The sequence below is a fragment of the Acomys minous genome (genome assembly GCF_964271855.1).
Source record: "Acomys minous genome assembly, chromosome: 13".
Classification (NCBI taxonomy): Eukaryota; Metazoa; Chordata; class Mammalia; order Rodentia; family Muridae; genus Acomys; species Acomys minous.
In genome coordinates, this window is record NC_140495.1 from 45,021,003 (window position 1) to 45,041,293 (window position 20,291).

At 47.4% G+C, this 20,291-nt stretch overlaps 1 protein-coding gene across 5 annotated transcripts in view; it reads left to right on the forward strand.

The window, feature by feature from the left end:
- Positions 1 to 204: 204 nt before the first annotated feature.
- The window catches only part of MAPK6 (mitogen-activated protein kinase 6), a 29,184-nt gene continuing 9,097 nt past the window's right edge, over positions 205 to 20,291 (forward strand). Inside the window, exons 1-3 of one of the 5 annotated variants that reach the window (XM_084753622.1) lie at positions 4,613 to 4,777; positions 18,820 to 19,061; positions 19,494 to 19,992. In XM_084753622.1, coding sequence (XP_084609748.1) covers positions 19,498 to 19,992 — 495 coding nt within the window. In that variant the 5' untranslated portion in view covers positions 4,613 to 4,777; positions 18,820 to 19,061; positions 19,494 to 19,497. Of the gene's footprint in view, positions 322 to 390; positions 409 to 4,612; positions 4,778 to 5,044; positions 5,454 to 18,819; positions 19,993 to 20,291 lie in introns of those variants that run through there. The other 4 variants (XM_084753621.1, XM_084753620.1, XM_084753618.1 and 1 more) reach the window with 4 other exon arrangements.

Consider the following 20,291-nt stretch of genomic DNA (forward strand, 5'->3'; position numbering starts at 1 on the left):
ACACACATTCTAGCAAGAGGATCCGAAGCATAAGGAGGAGCTGGTTAGGACTGTAATCAGGACAGGTGCTTGGCTAACATGGGAAACAAAGCAAGAGCCGCCGTGACGTTGCTGCATTTCAGCCTTGTCTCAGACGGCCTTGCTTGTGTTTCAAGTTCTGGTTTTACTGGAAAGCTTGGCCTCTGGGAGCTACCAGCTCCCTGCTCACTCATCTGCAGACAGCACACTCAGCTTGGACTTAACAGCTGTAAACACCGATGCCTGTAGCACCATCAGAGAGCTACATTTGTGGGCAAGGAAGATGCTCTGATGAGGGGAGTGGTAAGACAGAGTGCACTTATGGTCTCTATCTCTGCTGTTTATTCCGTGCTCCTTTGTCTTACCTGATTTCAAAACAGGAATTATTAGGTAAGTCAGATGGCAGAGGATTAAATGTGTGGCTTTTCTGAGCATCTAACAGTAGCAGAATAAGTTATCTTGGGCAGAAACAATAGATTCTCCTGGCCTCTCAGGGTCCTCGGTCTTCTATCAATCTGCCCTTCCCATTATTGTGAGCCATTTCAGTTCAAAGTAGGGGCAGGCCAGGGCCAGCAGCAGAGGCCCCTGCCTAGTGTTCAGAAGCCTTCATCATCAATAATTAGTTATTTCACCTAAATTCCTCGCCTGGTGTCATCACAGGAAATCTAAAACTGTTGGCAGGGCAGTCCAGGTCTTCTCTGTCTGGGGCCTGCTCTCTCAGGCCTGTGGTACGTCAGTTTCCCACAGTGTGGGCTGCAGGCCCAGGAAGGTCTTTTGTCCTGCTACCACTTGCTCCAGGTAAAAACGCTTCCTTCCGCTGAGCTTTTCCTTGACGTCCCCAGCTCCCATTACTGTTCCTACCGGTAACTTGTGCTCCATTCGTGCAGGTACTCCAGTGCAGCTCAGAAAGGATCGTATTCTGCGGCCACACTCAGCCTCTCCCCCACACTTACACCACACCCATGACTTTCAAACTAGCATGAGCAAAAAATTCATATGTACAGAGTTATATATGCTTTATGTTTCAATAGTGTGTTCTTCCTCCAACTTAACAGCTCTGAAATCAGAACAAAGCAAATGAGACATTTTGATAAGGTTTATTTATTTATTTATGTATTTATTTGAGACAGGGTTTGTAGCCTTGGCTGTCCTGGACTCACTTTGTAGACCAGGCTGGCTTCAAACTCACAGAGATCCGCCTGCCTCTGCCTCCCAAGGGCTAGGATTAAAGGTGTGCGTGCACCATCACTGCCCTGCCTATTGATTGTTTCTTTGAAGCAAGGTCTCACTGTGTAGACTGGGCTGATCTAGAACTCAGGAGATCTGTCTGCTTCTGCTTAGCTGCTGCTGGCAATAAAGGCATGCCTGGTTTTAATTTTATCATTCTTTTAAAACAGAAGTGTAAGAATGTTTTGGCTGCATGTATGTCTGTGCATATTCCTTGTACCTATGATGGTCAAAAGATGGTGATGCAGCCCTGAGAACTGGAGCCACGGATGGTTGTGAATGCCCATGTGGGTGCTGGGATTCAAACCCTGGTCCTTTGGAAGAGAAGCCAGTGCTCTTAACCTCTGAATCATTTCTCTATTTCCCTAATTTTTTTCTTACTTTGAAACTTTATTTGAAGTTGCTAGTGCTATTTTTTCATTTAAAAATTTTTGCAATTTAGAATTTTTTTTCTTTTTTCTTTCTTTTCTTTTTCTTTTTCTTTTTTTTTTTTTTTTGCTTTTTGACAGGGGTTCTCTGTGTAGCCTTGGCTGTCCTGGAACTCACCATGTAACCAGGCTGGCCTTGAACTCGGAGAGATCCACCTGCTTTTGAGTGCTGAGATTAAAGTCATATACCACTACTCCCTGGAGAAATTTAAAAAATTTTTCATGTATATGGATACTTTTGTCTGCATGTCTGTCTGTTTGCCATGTGCCTGAAGAGGATGTTGGATTTCCTGGAACAGGAGTTATAGACAGTTGTGAGCTGCCATGTGGGTGCTGGGAATTGAATCTGGGTCCCCTGGAAGAGCAGCCAGTGCTTTTTAACCACTCAGCCATCTCCCCAGCCCTGGGGCCTGGCTTTATCATTTTTAGTAGTACATAAAATGACAGCATGGCTTGTAGCTAGTAGCGCTTGGGTTTGCTGAAATGTAGCAGGAAGCTGAACGCTTCACTGTGGCCCTTTTTGTTTTGGGGGGGCTGCTCTCTCGCTGTTCTGGGAACGAGATTTGCTGAGCATGCTCCATGGAAATGATTTCCCTACTCGTGACTGCCCTGCGCAACTTCAGAAACTACCTGGAGCAGCTGGGTGAGGGGGCTTGGGGGTGCGGAGCGCTGGGGAGGCTGGGGCGGGACAACCAGGACGGACTGTGAGGTCAGCTTGGGCTACACAGACAGCCCTTGCTTCAAAACAATTCCCTTCAAAACAAAGCACACCTTAGTGGAACTGGACTGTTTACACCCATGCCACAGTACTAAGAAGCAAGCCCAGCTGTGCAATGCAGCTGTGCAATCCAGCTGTGTACATCAACAACCTTTTTCTAAAAATCTGTTGACAATTTCACTCATTGTATATGATAAAATGCGGTCATTTTCACTCCCCACTACTCTTTCTCCTTCTTTGCTTGATTGCCTGCTTTGGGGATGAGGTCTTATGAACCCCCAAGGATTGACCTCACCTCAGGTTTCTCCCGTCTCAGCTTGCAGAATGCTGTGGTGACTAAGGTCTGCCACCACACCTGGTTTGCACGCATGACTAATTTCAAGATATTCTCATCCAGGAAGGTGAATTTGCAAATATTTTATTGCACTTTCAGGCAGGGACTTCCTCAAAGCCTGTTTTTTTTAAGTGACCAAAGCCATCGTGGTGAACAGCCACCTCCTCAGCAGGCTTACTGGGTTTATCCAACATTACACCCTCCTTGGCTTCGGTCAAAACTCTCCCCTTCCCCATCCCAAACTGTTAGACCCCGTAGTCCCAGCCAAGTCCCCTTGATGAAAGATCCTCCATAAACCAAATCCCCCAGATCTTGTAACTAGCTTCCCCTGACCTCTCTTTTAAGACACTGCAAAGACTTCACATCACGGGCTCCCTTGATTGCTATAAAACAATACGGTTGGCTTTAATTGGAAGTCAGGGGAGATGCATTATCAGCTTTTTGACAGAAAGTATACTGCTTGCTATTTGTTCTCACCACCACCCAGGTGTCCAGACGTTAGAGGGAGATGGAAGGGAAAGAGTCTCTGAAGAGGAACAGAGGAGGAGGACAGGGCAGAGTTAACCAGCACAGTGCAGGCTGCATCCACCAGCTGGAGACCTTGCATTCTTCCCTTGGCATTCCTCACCCTCTCCTTTACACACCGGTATTCAGATGGCATTGCTTTAAATATAATAGAGCTGGGCTCAGCAGCCTAAGCCTATAATCCAAGCACTAGGCAAGCTAAGGCAGGAGGATTAGGTGTGCTAGGGCAGGCTGGGCTATAGAGTAAGATGCTATCTCACTGAGTATGTATTAGAAAACGCGGACGCTCATTTCCAGCTCTCAATTTCAAGTGACTGTGTCATCTCTGAAGGGGTTGGCTGCATACAGTGGGTAATGGGACTGCTGTGCTCAGACTTTTTATTTTTATTTTTTTAGGATGGTCGATTATTGCTGATAAGAAGGGCTAACCAAATCTCTCTAATTTCTTTTACTTTTTGTGAGACAGGGCCTCGTAGCGGAACTGGCTTTGAACTCACCGTGCAGCTAAGGATTACCTGCATCTACTAATACTTTTTGTCTCCACTTCTGGATCATAGGGGTATACCAACGAGCACCTCCCCTCCCCCTTTCGAGACAGGGTCTGTTATGTAGCCCAGGCTGTCCTACAACTGACTATGTAGACTAGGCTGGTCTTGAACTCACAGAAACTCTTGCGTGTACCACCACTCTCAGGCAAGCCCTGTGTTTTTGTTTTGTTTTGTTTTTCGAGACAGGGTTTCTCTATGTAGACTTGGCTGCCCTAGCCTCACTTTGTAGACCAGACTGGCTTTGAACTCACAGAGATGCGTCGGCCACGCCCGGTTTAGCCCTGTGTCTTTTAACCTCTAATTTCCTAAACACTTACACTTCACCTAAGCAATGGAAAGGCAGATCACCACTTTTTCCAGCACACCTACGTCCAATGCTCCTTGTCCTAGTCCTAGTCCTAGTCTGGCTCTTTGCTCATAGTTCTCTCAGGACCCCTCACCCATTCACCTCCTGGGTTACAGTGGATGCTTCTGGAAGCAAATAATAGGCCCCGAGGGGCCGATCCCTGGATCCTATCTGCTCAACACCGGGGGCCTTGCATGCTCGCCCTCCGCCTCTTCCTCCCCACTGCCTGCGGCCCAGCTGCCGTTCAGAGGCTCGCCCTGCCGGGTCACTTGGTACGACACGACGGTGGTTCAGCCGAGGCCAGGGTATACCCGCCAGCAGGCCGCCGCGTGCATCCCCCGCCGCCCCCGCGGCGCGCGAAGTCACGGGCGTTGGAAATTCCGGCGCGTGCAGCTCCCGGCTGGCGGGGGCGGGGCCGCCGTGGAGTGAGCCTGTGACGCGGAAGGGGCGTGTCCCCGCGAGGCCCCGCCTCCCCTCCGCGCCCTCTCTCTCGCGGGTCGGGGTTACATGGCGGCGACTGCGGCAAAGCGAGAGCCTCGGAGACGCCGCTGCCGCCAGCACAGCCGGAGACCTGAGCCGACCTTGGGGGCTGTCCGCGGGCCTCGCACTCTCTCGATGAGTCGGAGAAGTCCCGTGAGTGTGTGTGTGTGCGTGTGTGCGTGTGTGTCCGTGTGCGGGCCGGCGCGGGAGGGCCCGGCGGCAGCGGCGGCGGCGGCGGCGCCGGGCTCCCGCGTCCATTGTGTGTGACCCTCCGGGCGGCCGCCGCTCAACAAAGGCGCTTTTGTTCCGTGTGCCCGCTCGGCCCCGGCGGCGCGGCCGGCTGCGAGGGCCGGGTCCCCGCGTGGGGTTGGCGGCGCGACCGTGGCGCCCCTCCCACCCGGCACGCCCCTCGCCGGGCGGCCGGCCGCAGGCACAGCCGGCCGGCCCCGCCGCCTGCGCCGGGCTGCTGCGTTGCCGCGGGTTCGAGTCCCCGCCTCCCGCGCCCGGGCTCCGCGGGTTCGAGTCCCTTCTAGCGCGCAGGGCGAGGGCGGTGGTTTCAGGAGCGCTGGAGGCGGCGGAGGCTTGCCTTCCTGGCTCGCTGCCTCCCTAACGCTCTCCTGTCTCCTCCCCCAGCCCGCCCGGGTGACTCGGCCTCAGCTGACTCCGGCCGGGCAAAGTCTCCCGGCACGTTGCGTAGCGCTCTGCTGTTAAGTCCGCCCAACTTTGTGTCTGCCGGTCCATGAGGTGCCGGGGACCGGCCAGAGAGGCAGGGCTCCTGACACCTTCCCGGACGTTAAGGTGTGATCCGGGAAAACACCCAGATGAAAACGTACGTTACCGGTTACAGGCCTCCTCGCTGAGAGCTTGTTCTAAGCCGACCTGGGAGTTGAGTGGATTGGAGGGCTTTCCGCCGCCTTTTGTTCCTTCCTGGCATGGGCTCTCCGGCTCAGGTGCCCTGGGGAAGAAGCTGCGTGCAGCAGGCGCCTTTAGATTGCTTTTGTGTTTTACCTTTCTTTGGCTTCAGAGTAGGGGAAGATCGAGTGACGGGACCTGCTGAGGGGGAAGTTAGGAGGTCTTACAGTATTTGGAACAGTTCGTGTGCGTTGCTGAAACAGTCGTCTCAGAATTAACTTTTTAGGGACACGGATGATTGATTGTCAGGGGGAAAACATCCACAGACCATCAAACGAAGAGCGGCTAGCTTCCGAATACTTTTCTAGGCGTTGATTATTCTAGCGTGTTTATTTTGGTAAAATTCTGTTTGTTTTTTTTTTTTTTTAACGTTCTGTGTCTTTAACGTTGGAGAACTGTGTTGAAAAGAATGATTTAAGTAGAGAAGAAAATGGGTCTAAACAGGGTCTGGCCCACAAAGGGTTTTTGTTGTTTGTTTGTTTGTTGAGACACTTGGCCACGTTGTCTCTCTCCTGGGCTTTGAGAAACGATTCTCCTGCCCCGGCTTCCTGCTGACTTTAACACGTGTGCACCAATATCCTTAGCTTTAGAGTTTCTTAGAAATGACAGATTTTAATGTTTGGACATAAGTTTGAATTGGGTTGAAGGAACATCTTTAGATTGCGGTTGTTAAAGACCTGCTTATGGAGGGCAGGGGGAAGACCTGTTCGTGAGGTGCTTTAACATATATGTTGTATTAGTTAACCTAATTACCTCAGAAACCTTGCTTACTGATGTCCTAACCAATAATTGTCATCTCGGAAACTTGCCAGGTGTGAGTTGACTATTCTATCCTTCGGTATTACTGTTCAGAAAAAAAATGCTGGAAAATGAAACATTGTTTAAAATCAGCCTTCTATCTGAGGGTATTTTGGAGTTTAGTCATTTGCAGAAGAGGATTAGAAGTAGCCTGCCCACTTTCTGCGATTAAAAAAGAATCTGGAGAGGACTGACTTGAAGAACATTTAGTTTTGCAGTAGAAAAAAAAGGCAGCCTTTTTACTGACAAGCGTTAGCGCTCAGAGTGCTGTAGCATTTTACATAAGTTCATGAGGGCATCGTGGGAACTCAGAACTGACAAACTAGTAGGCTTGCTGACTCAGGGTACCCTGTGCCGGGGATGGGGTCCGGTGGGAGGAGGCTGAGAAGTATTGCAAGTTTCAAGCTGGGTGATGACTCATCCTGCCCACTGCCGCTACTACGTGGCTTTTTTTTTTTTAAATGATAGTCTAAAGTGTTTCTGCCCATATCGGAATTCTTTTTTCTCTGAAGAATAGTCCCCCCCCCCCCACCCCAAAAAAAGTAATGGCTTCTTAAATTGCCGTTTAAAAGGATATCCAATACCCTGCAGGACCAATTGTGTAACATTTGAGAGAAAAGATAGTCTTTGCTGGTTAGTTGCTGAAATTAAATGTTTGGTACTAATAGGTCTTTGGCTATTATTAAGAGAGATTTGTTAGAAGTTATTTACAAAGGACAGACAGGACGTTCTAGTCTTGGCGGAAATTGACTGGTTTTCATTGATTTTGTAAAAGTTATCTTAAGAAGACATTGGTTTAAGTGTTGTACAAATACCACCATAGTTTAGTAGGAGCTGTTAAACATGACTTTCTTTCTTTCTTTTTTTTTGTTTTTTGTTTGTTTTTTTTTGAGACAGGGTTTCTCTGTGTAGCCTTGGCTGTCCTGGACTAGCTTTGTAGACCAGGCTGGCCTCAAACTCACAGCGATCCGCCTGCCTCTGCCTCCCGAGGGCTGGGATTAAAGGCGTGTGCCACCATGCCTGGCTAAACATAAAACATGACTTTCTTGTGATATTTATGCATTTTCTGTAATTTAAAATTATTTTTATCGTTATGAGTGTTTTGTTTGCATGTGTGTCTGTGTACCATTTGCCAGGTACCCTCAGAGAAGCCTCAAGAAGGCACTGGATCTCCTGGCACTGGAGTTTCAGAAGCTTGTAAACTGCCATGTGGGTGCTAAGAATCAAATCTGGGTCCTCTGGAAGAGCAGCCAGTACTTTAACTACTGAGCCATGCTTCCTCCAGCCCTGTGAATTTTCTATTGTAATAAAGACAAGTTGAAACAACATTGTTACAAACACTGGGTTTTGTTTTGTTTCAAGACAGTGTTTTTCTGTGTAGCTCTGGCTGTCCTGGAACTCATTCTGTAGACCAGGCTGGCCTGGAACTCACAGAGGTCCCCCTGCCTCTGCTTCCCAACTGCTGGGATTAAAGGTGTGCGCCACCACTGCCTGGTTTACAAACACTGTTTTTAATTAGTCTTATGTTGTTGTTGTTGTTTTAAAATATTTATTTATTTTTTATGTATAGAGTGTTCTGACTACACATTTGCCTGAACACCAGAAGAGGGCACCAGGTGTCTTTTAGATGGTTGTGAGCCACCATGTGATTACTGGGAATTTAACTCAGGACCTCTGGAAGAGCAGACAGTGCTCTTAACCTCTGAGCCATCTCTCCAGCCCCAATCAGTAGTTTTTACACTGAATGAATAATTCCAATTTAGGACTTAAGCTGAAGCTGGTGATAAAGTAGATATTTGGACATATTTCATGGCCAACATTTAACAAATTGGCTTAAAGTGAGATTGAAGGAGGGCCAGGCGGGCTTGTGCTCACTTTTAGAGCCACTACTCTTAAGGCAGGGCTCGGTAGAGCGTGGGCTGGAGGCGTCTGGTCTATATGCAGAGCGCCTTCCCAGAGCCAGGTACTGAGACCAGCCTGACATGACCCACTGCAGGTGACAGAAGAAAGAAATAACAGTCTCCCCAATGGTTTGTTATTTTTTCCATATTGTTCATTTTCTGAAAGCTATTTGGGGCATTTCCTGGGCTGTAAATGTATTGTAAATTTGAATGAAAATTTGGAGACATTTTGAAGTTGCATTACATGCTTCACATAGTTTTTTTGTTTGTTTTGTTGTTTTTTGTTTTTTGAGAGAGAGTTTCTCTGTGTAGCCTTGGCTGTCCTGGACTTGCTTTGTAGGCCAGGCTGGCCTCGAACTCACAGCAATATGCCTGCCTCTGACTCCCAAGTGCTGGGATTAAAGGCGAACGCCACCAGGCCCTGCTCACATAGGCAATTTTAACAAGGATTAATTAATACTTAATTATTAAAGGAAACACAAAAATACAATGTAAAAGGACTGAGTTTTTCAAAGCATAATGTCTCTTAGAAATTGAGCAGGTGGGCTTTTTAAATGCAGGTAATTAGCTGTTGTACATAATTCAGGAGTTAAAACCAGGCTTTCTCTACAGTATTGCTCTGTGAGGTGGGGAGCCTGCTCTCCCCTGCTCCCCGTTTATTTGCAGTGCTCCTTTGGACCTTGTGTCACTTCAGGGCTCCTGTTAAACCAGGAAGACGATGCCTCTCAAGTCACTTCTCTGCGACATTGTTGGCAGTCCTCTGCCAGCGCTGGCAGGCTGTTTTGTGGACTCTTACACTATAACCTGCCTACAGTACCGGGAATCTGGTCAGTTTTATTGCTTTAGTACTCAGACTTTACAAATATGAAAATGACTCTACTGTACTGTACCCCATGGCTTTTTGCCAACGAGCTGCTCACGTGAGCAGATGCCATTAAGATGACAGTGGCTCCTGGCAATAAGCGTCACTCTTTTCTCTCCATGAATTGTGTTTGGAAAAATATGATCTGTCCTTCTGCTGAGGCGCAGCTCCCCAGTTTGTTTACAGCTCCCTGTGTAGCCCAGCCCTGCCACAGTGTCCTGCTTCAGCCTCGGAAGTTACAGGCATGTGACACCAAGCTTGACTGCTAGAGTTTGTTGTTCTTGCTTTTTGTTTTGTTTTGTTTTTAAGCTTTACTGCTGGGTGTGGTGGCTCACAGCATTGGGAGGCAGAGGCAGGCATATCTCTGAGTTGAAGGACAGCCTGGTTTTGAAAAACAAATCAACAAATACTTTTTAAAAAATTCATGTGTGCTCATGCTTGCACATGTGTGTGCAGGTGCCAGATGAGGTCAGAAGAAGGGGTGGGGTCCTCTGGGCCTGGAGTTATGTGCAGTTGTGAGCCTCCCACCCTGGTGCTGGGACCCAAACTGTGGTCCACTCCAGTAGCAGCCAACTCTCATAACCACGGAGCCGTCTCTCTGGCCGCTTGCTTGCTTTGCTGGTTTTTGTCTGTTTGGTTTGTTTTGCTTTGCTTTCTGAGACAGAGTTTCTTTGTGTAGCCTTGGCTGTCTGAACTCACATGGACATTCTGCTGTAGCTACATCATTTGACAGTTAAGTAAACTGAGGTCTGGTATGAACTGAGACTTTATCACTTAGGAGCTGGGTTCAGACCCTGGAGCTGGATGCCATGGTTCAAGCTGGTAATCCCAGCACTTGAGTTCGAGGCCAGCCTGGTCTACAAAGTGAGTCCAGGACAGCCAAGGCTACACAGAGAAACCCTGTCTCGAAAAACAAACAAACAAAACAGATTTATTTATACATACATACATACATACATACATACATACATACATACATAGTGTTCTGTCTGAATGCACACCTACATGCCAGAAGAGGGTGCCAGATCTCATTATAGATGGTTGTGAGCCACCATGTGGTTGCTAGGAATTGAATTCAGCACCTTTGGAAGAACAGCCAGTGCTCCTAACCTCTGAGCCATCTCTCCAGTGTGTAGAGAATTTTAATCCAGCAGTATGGCTACTCTGCTCACATTTTAGGTCTGTGTGATCCGCAATACCAGCTATGTTTTGTGCTGTCCAATGAGGTCTTAGTTGTCAGAGTAATACTGATTAAATACTTGATAAGTGACTGATGGTCCTGAAAGATTGAAATTAATTAATTAATTAACTAAAAAATTTTTCTTTCAAGACAGGTTTCTCTGTGTAGCCTTGGCTGTCCTGGACTTGCTTTGTAGACCATGTTGGCCTCAACTCGCATTAATCTGCCTGCCTCTGCCTCCTAAGTGCTGGGATTAAAGGCGTGCGCCACTACCGCCCAGCTTAATTAAATTTTTGAGACAGGTTTTTCTGTGTAGCCTTGGCTGGCCTGGATTCACTTTGTAGACCAGGCTCGTCTTGACCTCAGAAAGATCCGCCTGCCTCTGCCTCTGCCTCTGCCTCCCAAGTGCTGGGACTAAAGGCGTGCGCCACCTGTCTAGCTTTCTGTTTTGGGCCTTAGGCTGTAGGTTGTATAACTGGTGGTGCCAGAGTCACTATGTTGCCAAGGCTGGCCTTGAACTCCCAATTGTCCCGCTTCCATCAGATGTTACAGGCATGCACCATTGCACTCGGTTTTGTGTGGTGCTGGAGATGGAGGCCGGGGCTTCCTGTGTGTTAGCAAACACTTTACCAGTTGAGCTGTAGTCCCAGCCTAATCTAGATGTTTTTCACTAAATTTGAAAATAGCTCAGTCTCAATTTAAAAGGAGCCTCATTATGTAACTCTTCTGTCTTTATGTACTAATTGAAGAGATGGTAGGTTTTTTGTTGTTGTTGTTGCTGTTGTTGTCTGTTTTTTACTAACTTTATGCCTGCATATTCCTTTCTTATATTTTTTACTTATCTTTATTTTATGTACACTGGTGTTTTGCCTGCATGTATTCTATGTGAGGGTTTCAGATTCCTTGGAATTAGAGTTTCAGACAGTTGTGAGCTGCCATGTGGTTGCTGGGAATTGAACCTGGGTCCTCTGGAAGAGCAGTCTCTTAACCACTGGGCCATCTCTCCAGCTCCCTGAATAATCTTTTAGTGGCTGTTAGAAAGCAGTTTGCCAATTTTCTGATACTCTTGTTCAATAAAGCCAATCTAGGTTGCAAGAATGCATACATGGGTGGGTGGTGGTGGCGCACGCCTTTAATCCCAGCGCTTGGGAGGCTGAGGCAGATCTCTGTGATTTTGAGGCCAGCCTGGTCTACAAAGTGAGTCCAGGAGAGCCAGGGCTACACAGAGTATGTCTCGAAAAAACCAACCAACCAAAACAAAACAAAAAAGAATGCATGCACGCTTCTTCCAATTTCTCTCAGGTGCATCAAAAATAATACAAATAAATTAAGTTTTTCTGAGTTACTTTATGGTCAGTAGTAGCCTTGCCCTTACCTCATCTCTCCAGGTTTTGTTTTTTTTTTTTTTTTTTTTTTTTTTTTTTGCTTTGATTCTTGGTTTTTTGAGGTAGGGTCTCTCTGTGTTAGCCTTGGCTGTCCTGCTTTGTAGACCAGGCTGGCCTTGAACTCACAGCAGTCCACCTGCCTCTGCCTCCCAAGTGCTGGGGTTTTGTTGGTTGTGGAAGTAACTGCCAAACTGACCTGCTTGCTGTGTGCTTATTTCCAAGTGCAGAAATGGGGAGGACTTGAGGGCTTACTCAGAGATGCAGACTTTCTTGTCAATTTAATTAGATTAAGAATTACCTGGGAGGGGCTGGAGAGATGGCTCAGCGGTTAAGAGCACAGACTGCTTTTCCAAAGGACCTGGATTCAATTCCCAGCACCCATGTGGCAGCTCACAACTGTCTGTAACTCCAAGATCTGACACCCTCACACAGACATACATGCATGCAAAACATCAATGCACATACAATAAAAATAAATAAATTATTTTTATTTTTTTATTTTTAAAGATTTATTTCTTTATTGTGTATACAAATCTCTTTATAGATGGCTGTGAGCCAACATGTGGTTGCTGGGAATTGAACTCATGACCTCTGGAAGAGCAGTCAGTGCTCTTAACCTCTGAGCCAACTCTCCAGCCCCCAAAAAATAAATAAATTATTAAAAAAAAAAAAAAAAGAATTGCCTGGGAGCCAGGTATGGTGGCGCATGCCTTTAATCCCAGCACTTGGGAGGTAGGCAAATCACTGTGAGTTTGGGGCCAGCCTGCTCTACAAAGTGAGTCCAGGACAGCCAGGGCTACTACACAGAGAAACTGTGCCTCGAAAAAACACACAAAAAAGAATTGCCTGGCAGATTTCTAAAGCATGCTGTCCACTGTGATTTAGCCCCCTGATTGATTTGTAATTCAGTGGCATTTTTGGAAGCTGGTTAACAGGGGAAGGTGGTCTTTAAAGGAAGTGGATCACCAGGGCCATGGCCTTGGACTTACACCTTGCCTTGCCCCCAAAGTGTGCTCAGTCACTGCTCTCTGCATGGCTTGCACTCCATGGTGGGATGACATTTTGAAACTGAGTCAAAATAAATAATTCTTCTTTTTAACATGTTCTCAGGGATTTTGGTCATTGCTTTTCAAAAGTTACAAAAACTGTGTGCAAATAGAAAATTCCGACTCCAGACGCAGATTGGTGTGCTCAGATCCTGTTTTACTGTCCGTGTGACTGTATGGGATTACCTCACCTTCGGGAGCATCTGGGCCCTGTGAAATGAGATCTTTGTCATGTAAAGAATGCCTGCCACACAGTAGATCCAGAGGGAGCGATGGGTTACGATGGGTTACGTTCCTCCTCCTGCTTGCCTCCTGTGCTCCTCTCTGTGAAACCCTGGGCTTGGGTTCCCTCCAGGCTAATGCATGCTCTGCCTGTCTGTATCCACCCTGTGCTTCCCTGCTCCTCTGCTTTGACTCCTTCTCTCAGGTTCCTGAGGTGTCTTCTTACCAGCATCATGAATCTCACCTTCCTGTTAGATTGTCTTTTTAAATACGGAAGTGTGCTGAAGAGTTGTACAATATGATAGCCACTAGCCACTTGTAGGCATTTTAATAATTTATTTTATTTCGGTGATAGAGGTTGAACCCCCAAGACCTTGTGCATGTTAAGTGCAGTTTGTCATTGAGCTGCACCTATAGCCAAAACTCAACATTTTTGTTGGGTATACTGGTATTTTTGAGACAAGCTCTCTCTGTGTAGCCCTGGCTGTCCTGGAAGTCATTATATAGACCAGGCCTAGAACTCACATAGGTCCTCCCTCTCTGCCTCCTCGGTGCTGGCACTAAAGGCATTTCCCCCTTAATTGATGGAGGTGAGACTCTAGCTCAAAGATAAAATGTTTGCTTCCCTAGCCTGCACAAGATCCAAGTTCAGTCCCTAAGACCGTAAAAACGAATGAATGAATGAATGAATGAATGAATTCTTGAGTGGAGTCAGTCATACTGTAGTTACTTAGCCACCATCTGTGCCCTGTGGTTACTCTGTGGGGCAGTATAGTGTAGACATCAAAGAAAATACTGTGAACTGTAATGTGCTTTATAACGTCTTTGACACTTTTTTTTCTGGTGACGGCCTCATTTCCCTGCCTTCCAGGCTTCTATTTTGTTCCTAGTGATGTCCAGCCCTCAGTCTTCCTGTTCTTCCCTGATACACACTTCGTTTCTTCCTGCTGATTGGCTTTATTTTTTTGTGTCACCCATTTGATGTGAATTCGTTTGTAAGTTGGTGTTTTTCATCTATTGTGGAATGTTCTGGCATGTATTTCTGAAGTCACATTAGATCCCTGAGCCTTGGAGTTCTCTGCTTGCAGCCCAGCTCCCGGCTCTGCGGACTGGCGGGCTTCTCTCTTGCTTGCCAGTGCAGCCCCATGCTCCCTTAGCTCAGCCTTGGGAGAGTAGGAGCTTGTTGTTCTGAAGATGCAGAATACTGCAGAGGCTTTTATCTCAGCTTCATGTCTTGGCCCCACTTCGAGAGGGCAGCTCCTTTGGAAGTGGTGGGGTTTCAAGCCCCTTTTATTTTGGAGATAGTCTCCACATGTAGCCCTGACTGGCCTCAAACTTGCAGCAGTCGCCTCTTCTGTGCCTTGCTGAGTGCTGGGGTTAGAGGTGAGTGTGGCACCACATCGGATTTGCCCCTGGTCTTTTCTACTCACTAATGACCCGTAGAAAGGGCTGTAGAGTGGGATGTGCAAGTTGGCCTCTGGTGTGCTAACATTCATCCATGAAACTCCTTAGGCCTTTGAGTCCTCCTTAGCCCTGTCAGCAGAGTCCTGTCTTTGCTCTGTTGCGGGCATAAAAGCAGCCTTGCCACTTCTCTTCTGAAGGGCTTGACATTTTAATGAACCTTTAAAATTTTTTATTTATTATATGTGTTTGGGTGTTTTGCCTGAGTGTATGTCTGCGCCCCACATTCGTGTACGCTGCCTGGAGGTCAGAAGAACCTGCTGGATCCCCTGGAACTGCAGTTACCGACGGGAACCGACTGTAGGACCTGCTGAGTTCTGGGCGAGGGCTCTACCACAGAACCATACTTCAGTCCTTTCTAGCACTTTTTTTTTTTTTTGAGATGGTCTTTGTTGTTTCTCTGACTGGCTTTGAACTACTGATCCTCCTGTCTCAGCCTTCTGAGAATCTAGGAGTACACGCTGGTGTGAGTCAGCCCACTGACTGTAGGCAATGTTGTACGGTCCTGTGCCAGGAGCAGGCTTAGCTCAAGGACAGAGGTGTCAGTTTCACCTGTAGTTTGGGGAGGGCCTAGGTGCCCTAGACCCTGCTAGGATCACAGCTCGTGGACAGTGCTGCCTGGGCCCCCTGGGCTTTCACAGAGGCTGGAGGGCACATTTCCCTGATCTTTCTGTCCTTCCCCTTTCCCTGACAGAGTCCATCCTACCACCTCCACAGAGGAAAAGGGCCGTGTAACAAAGCTTTTAGGTGGTTTTGCTTCTGCACTCCCAGAGGTTGAGGCCAGTTGCTTTTTCCTGCGGACAGCTTGCATCTTCACCGTGGGGTGAGGCCCCTGAGGGAGTGCCTGGGCAGTGTAATGCTGGATTTGTATCTTCACCGAGAGTCTCCAGTGGCCAGGCTAGACCCCTGCTTCTGGAAAAACATGACAGTAGGGCTTATCTCCCGCCAAAGGTCTTCCCCCCTCACTGGGCATGCTGTTTTATTCATTCAGTACAGTTTATAGGGCACCTACTAACTGGTCAGAAATTGCTAGTAAAACTGCTTAGTCTCAAACCTTTCCATTTAGAGCAGACAGCGCCATGCTGGGGGAGGGCTGGCCTCCTGAGAGGAAGAGTAGAGGACCTAAAGAGTCACCTTGGAGAGATGAGGATGCTGCAGGAGTGGGGAGAGCTCAGACTCAGGGCATCTCAGTCTGTACTGAAAGCAGGCTGTCTCTCCTTCACGTCTTAGTGCTGCTCTGACAGGGCAGGTTGGGTGGCCGGAACAGTGAACTCTTAGACTCCTGCAACTGTTAAAGTCTTGGTTCTCTGTACTTGTGGGTCCTGCTTGGGATAACGCTTCCTCAGCTCCTTTGGGTGCGGCTGTGTGCTGTGACCTGCTTGGGTCTGTAATAGGTTGGTAAATGCTGTGGCATGGGGTAAGGAGTGTAGATGCTCTTTGGTGTGAGCTCTTTGGTGCGCTGACTGTCAGTGGTAAAAGACGGGGTCCTCACTAGCTCAGGTAACAACCCTGTTGGGCTTGTGGGATGGTGACTTAGAGTAAGTCGGAAAGTTTTGGGGGTTATCTGGCCTATCCTGACTGCCACAAAAATCTGATGGGATTCCTTAGACATCCAAAGGTATCTGAAGAAGAATTGCTCAAATGTTTCATGGTCCTATGTTTGCTTGAGTGTTTCTTAGTCTTAGGTTAATGTGACATCTTAGAAGCAAAGTTGAGCTAGGTGTGGTGCTGCAGAACTTGAATCCCAGCACTCAGTGAGTTCAAAGCCAGCCTGGACTACATAGTGAGTTTCAGGCTGGCTGAGCTACATAATGAGGTTTTCTATGCCCCACCACCCACGAACTCTTGGGCAAGAGGAAGATAGATACTGGATGGAGGGAGGCTAAGTCCTGATATTGCTTGAAACAAGCCTGCTAGGTCTTGGTGTCCTTAACCAAGAGAGACTTGGTAAATCTCTCTCCAGCTTCCTGAGATGTTTAGCCAACTACTGGGATGTACCACTGGTCTCCTTGAACTGGTCTCCTTGAGGTCCAGATCCTGAAAGGATAACTCTATAGGTTACCCTACTTGAGGAGCAGGAATGCCTGTGAGCAGGCAGTTAAGCTGTGGCCTCCTCTGCCCTGGGAACTCAGTAACTAGAGAGTCTGAAGCATGATCACAGACAAGGGTGGGTTTGATAACAGCATTGTGCCAGCTCAGGAGGCAATAGATAGATCTTAACCCATCTCTTCCCAAGGCAGCTGGCTGAGCTCCAGTTAACCCAGGCTGCTCACTTGACTCTGGAGAAGAACAAAGTAAAGTGCCGTTCAGAGGTTGTCACTGTGAACAGGTTAGGGGGACACTTTGCCTTAAGAAGCTGCAGTGTGCTTGGAAGTGTGTGTGCACATGTATGTGTGCAGAGCTAGCTCTACCCTTAAGGCCATTATCGCATATGTAAACGTGACCATTATAGCCAATCTGATACAGTCGAGACCAGAGTTAGAACAGAAAGTCCAGTTCCTATAGCATGGAAGCATTACCAAAAACAAAAATCAAATGAACAGAAACTCAACAACATAAAAGGAAAGCATTTGTAGGTTTATTACAGGCATTTCTCCAGAGCTTACCTAAAGGAAAAATTGTTGGGTCCAAGGATATTACTTGTTCATTCCTTCCTTCATGTGTTTATGCCATGTTGCTTTAAAATTCCTAACTTTTATTCTTTTTTTTTTTCTTTTTTTTCTTGAGACAGGGTTTCTCTGCGTAGCCTTGACTGTCCTGGACTCACTCTGTAGACCAGGCTGGCCTCGAACTCACTGAGATCTGCCTGCCCCTGGCTCCCCGAGTGCTGGGATTACAGGCGTGTGCCACTATGCCCGGCTTCACTTTTATTCTTTTTTTTTTTTTTTTTGGTTTTTTGAGACAGGGTCTCTCTGTGTAGCCTTGGCTGTCCTGGACTCACTTTGTAGACCAGGCTGGCCTCGAACTCACAGCGATCCGCCTGCCCCTGCCTCCCGAGTGCTGGGATTAAAGGCGTGCGCCACCACGCCCGGCTCACTTTTATTCTTATTTATTTTTTCTTTCCTGAGGCAGAGTCTCCGGCTGGCTTGGCTGAACTTACTGTTTAAACAAGGCTGGCTCTGAACCTTAAAGACATCTACCTGCCTCTGTCTCCCCAGTGTTGGGGTTACAAGTGTGGACCACCGTGCCCAGCTTTCTTATACTGTAGCAATAATCTGCTTTTTGGTTTTGTTTTGTTTTGCATTCCTCTTCACACTTGATGCTAATGGAATATTAAAATATGTTTCAGGGCCTGGGGAAATGCCTGTGAGTAAAGTGCATCAGAAACTAAATCCAATCCCCAGCACTCATGTAAAAGCCAGGCATGGTGGCACACACGAGTGTGCAGCCAGCATCCCACACCCCCAGTTTTGCTAGTTTGAAATGCTAAGGTATTTTTATTTCCGTGGCATTCAGTGGAGTCCATCCCAAGTGAGCTGCCCACTTCTGACCAGCTTCAGAGCGTGCTTTGCAAGTGCCTCCTCCGTTGCTAGACTTTGCTTACTGGATACTGACAGTCAATTGATAATAATATGATGCTCCAACTAAGAAAAGTGCTGTTAAAACTTTACCTTTCAAATGAATTTTACTTGTTAAAAAGTTGTATAAAAATATGAAGATGCTGGGCGTGGTGGCACACACCTTTTTTTATGAGAAGCAGAGGCAGGTAGATCTCCATGAGTTTGAGACCAGCGTGGTCTACAAAGGGAGTCCAGGACAGCCAGAGTGCTGTTACACAGTGAAACCTTCTCTTGAAAAACTAAAAAGAAATTATGAAGCTTCCCATACTGGTTGGCGTTTCGTGGTGTGCATGGCGTGTGCGCGTGCGTGCGTGTGTGGTATATGCACACCTGCTCTGCAGACAGATGCCTGTGTGCACGCAGAGGGTAGAAGAGGATGTTAAAGCCCTACTCTTCCATTCTTTACCGTATATCCCTGACAGCAGGCTCCAGTGCTCCTCCTGACTGCTGCGCACACTGCTGCTGCACAAGCTGTTTGCATGGGGCTAGGGATTTGAGCTCTGGCCCTGATGTTTGCACACCAATCCCTCTTGCTGAGCTGTCGTCTTAGGTGCCCTGGGTGCGTTGCTGAAATGCCAACCCAGTGAGCTTGTTCAGAGAGTTCAGTGCTGTGTGGTCTGGGATGCTTAGCACTTGACTAAGTAAATGTGATGCACCATGATGAGCAGATGGAGGGATGGACAGACAGACAGACAGAGACCAAGAGACTATTATTCTATAGCCCGGGCTGGCCTGGAACACTAAGCAGTGCTCCTGTCTCAGCCTCCCCAGATGACAGGCATGTGCCACCATGCCTCGCTGCTGTGTCGTACAGATAACGACGTGTTTTCTCTAGTGGTGATTTTCCCTTCTTTCCTTTCCACCCCAGGTTGTATCAGAGTAAGATGGACGGTACCTTTGACTGTGATTGTGGTGAGCTGGAGCCACCTGATCACTAACAAGAGACGTCTGTCAACCACCATCACCAGGGCTTCCTGTTGAAATTTAGCAACAAAGGAAGAGAGGAAGCAAAGGGAAGGAGTGCTTCCCAGCGCCTTAGCATGCTGCTCAGGACCAGTCCAACACTGAATGTATCTGCACTGTGAGAGGATGTCCACGGAGGCCCGCCGGGTGCATATTTATTCACAGTTTTGTCCCATGTTAAGTCAGTAGCATAGTAAATCTGAGTGCACAGTATGTCATTTCATTCCGTTTGAGTTTCTTGAGTGTTGTCTTTAAATGTCTGCAGGGTTGCTGCCCTTCCTTGAACTATGAGCCCTGCAATCTTCTTAATTCTCAGTATGAGTAGAGATTTTTGAGCTTTAAGTCTGAGGGGAATTCAGCGGGCCTGGTTGGCATCTGCAATGAACATCAAGAAACCATCGTGCTGTGGAAACGTAATTGTTTTTCTCCCTTTCTGAGAGATCTTTCCTTTTGATGCCAGTTTTCTTCCTTGTTTACACAAGTTCAACAATTTGAAAGGAAAAGGCAATTGTAAGGTTTTAAAATGGCGGAGAAATTTGAAAGTCTCATGAACATTCATGGTTTTGATCTGGGCTCTAGGTACATGGACTTAAAACCATTGGGCTGTGGAGGCAATGGCCTGGTGTTTTCTGCTGTGGACAATGACTGTGACAAAAGAGTAGCCATCAAGAAAATTGTCCTCACTGATCCCCAGAGCGTCAAACATGCTCTCCGTGAAATCAAAATTATCAGAAGACTTGACCACGATAACATTGTGAAAGTGTTTGAAATTCTTGGTCCCAGCGGAAGCCGGCTTACAGATGACGTGGGCTCCCTCACGGAGCTGAAGAGCGTCTACATTGTCCAGGAGTACATGGAGACAGACTTGGCGAACGTGCTGGAGCAGGGCCCTTTACTGGAAGAGCATGCCAGGCTCTTCATGTATCAGCTGCTACGTGGGCTCAAGTACATCCACTCTGCAAACGTGCTGCACAGAGATCTCAAGCCAGCTAATCTTTTCATTAACACTGAAGACTTGGTGCTGAAGATAGGTGACTTTGGTCTGGCTCGGATCATGGATCCTCACTATTCCCATAAGGTAAGCGGGAAGCCAGCTCCCCGCAACCTCCAAACGGATGTGTCTTCTCCTGATGCGGGCCCTGCTTTCCTTTATAGTCTCTGGGGTTTGAATTGAAGGCGAAGTAGAATCCTAGTTAAATACAACTTCCTCAAAGTGTACGGCTGTGTGTTAGAAGTGGAATTCTGAAGTGTACAGATTTTTGGTTTTTGAGATTGGGTCTTGCTATGTAATCATGCTGCCTTGTACTCTAGTGTATATTGTAAGCTAACGTCAAACTCACTGTCTTCAGCCTCCTCAATACTGGGGTCTCAAGCATG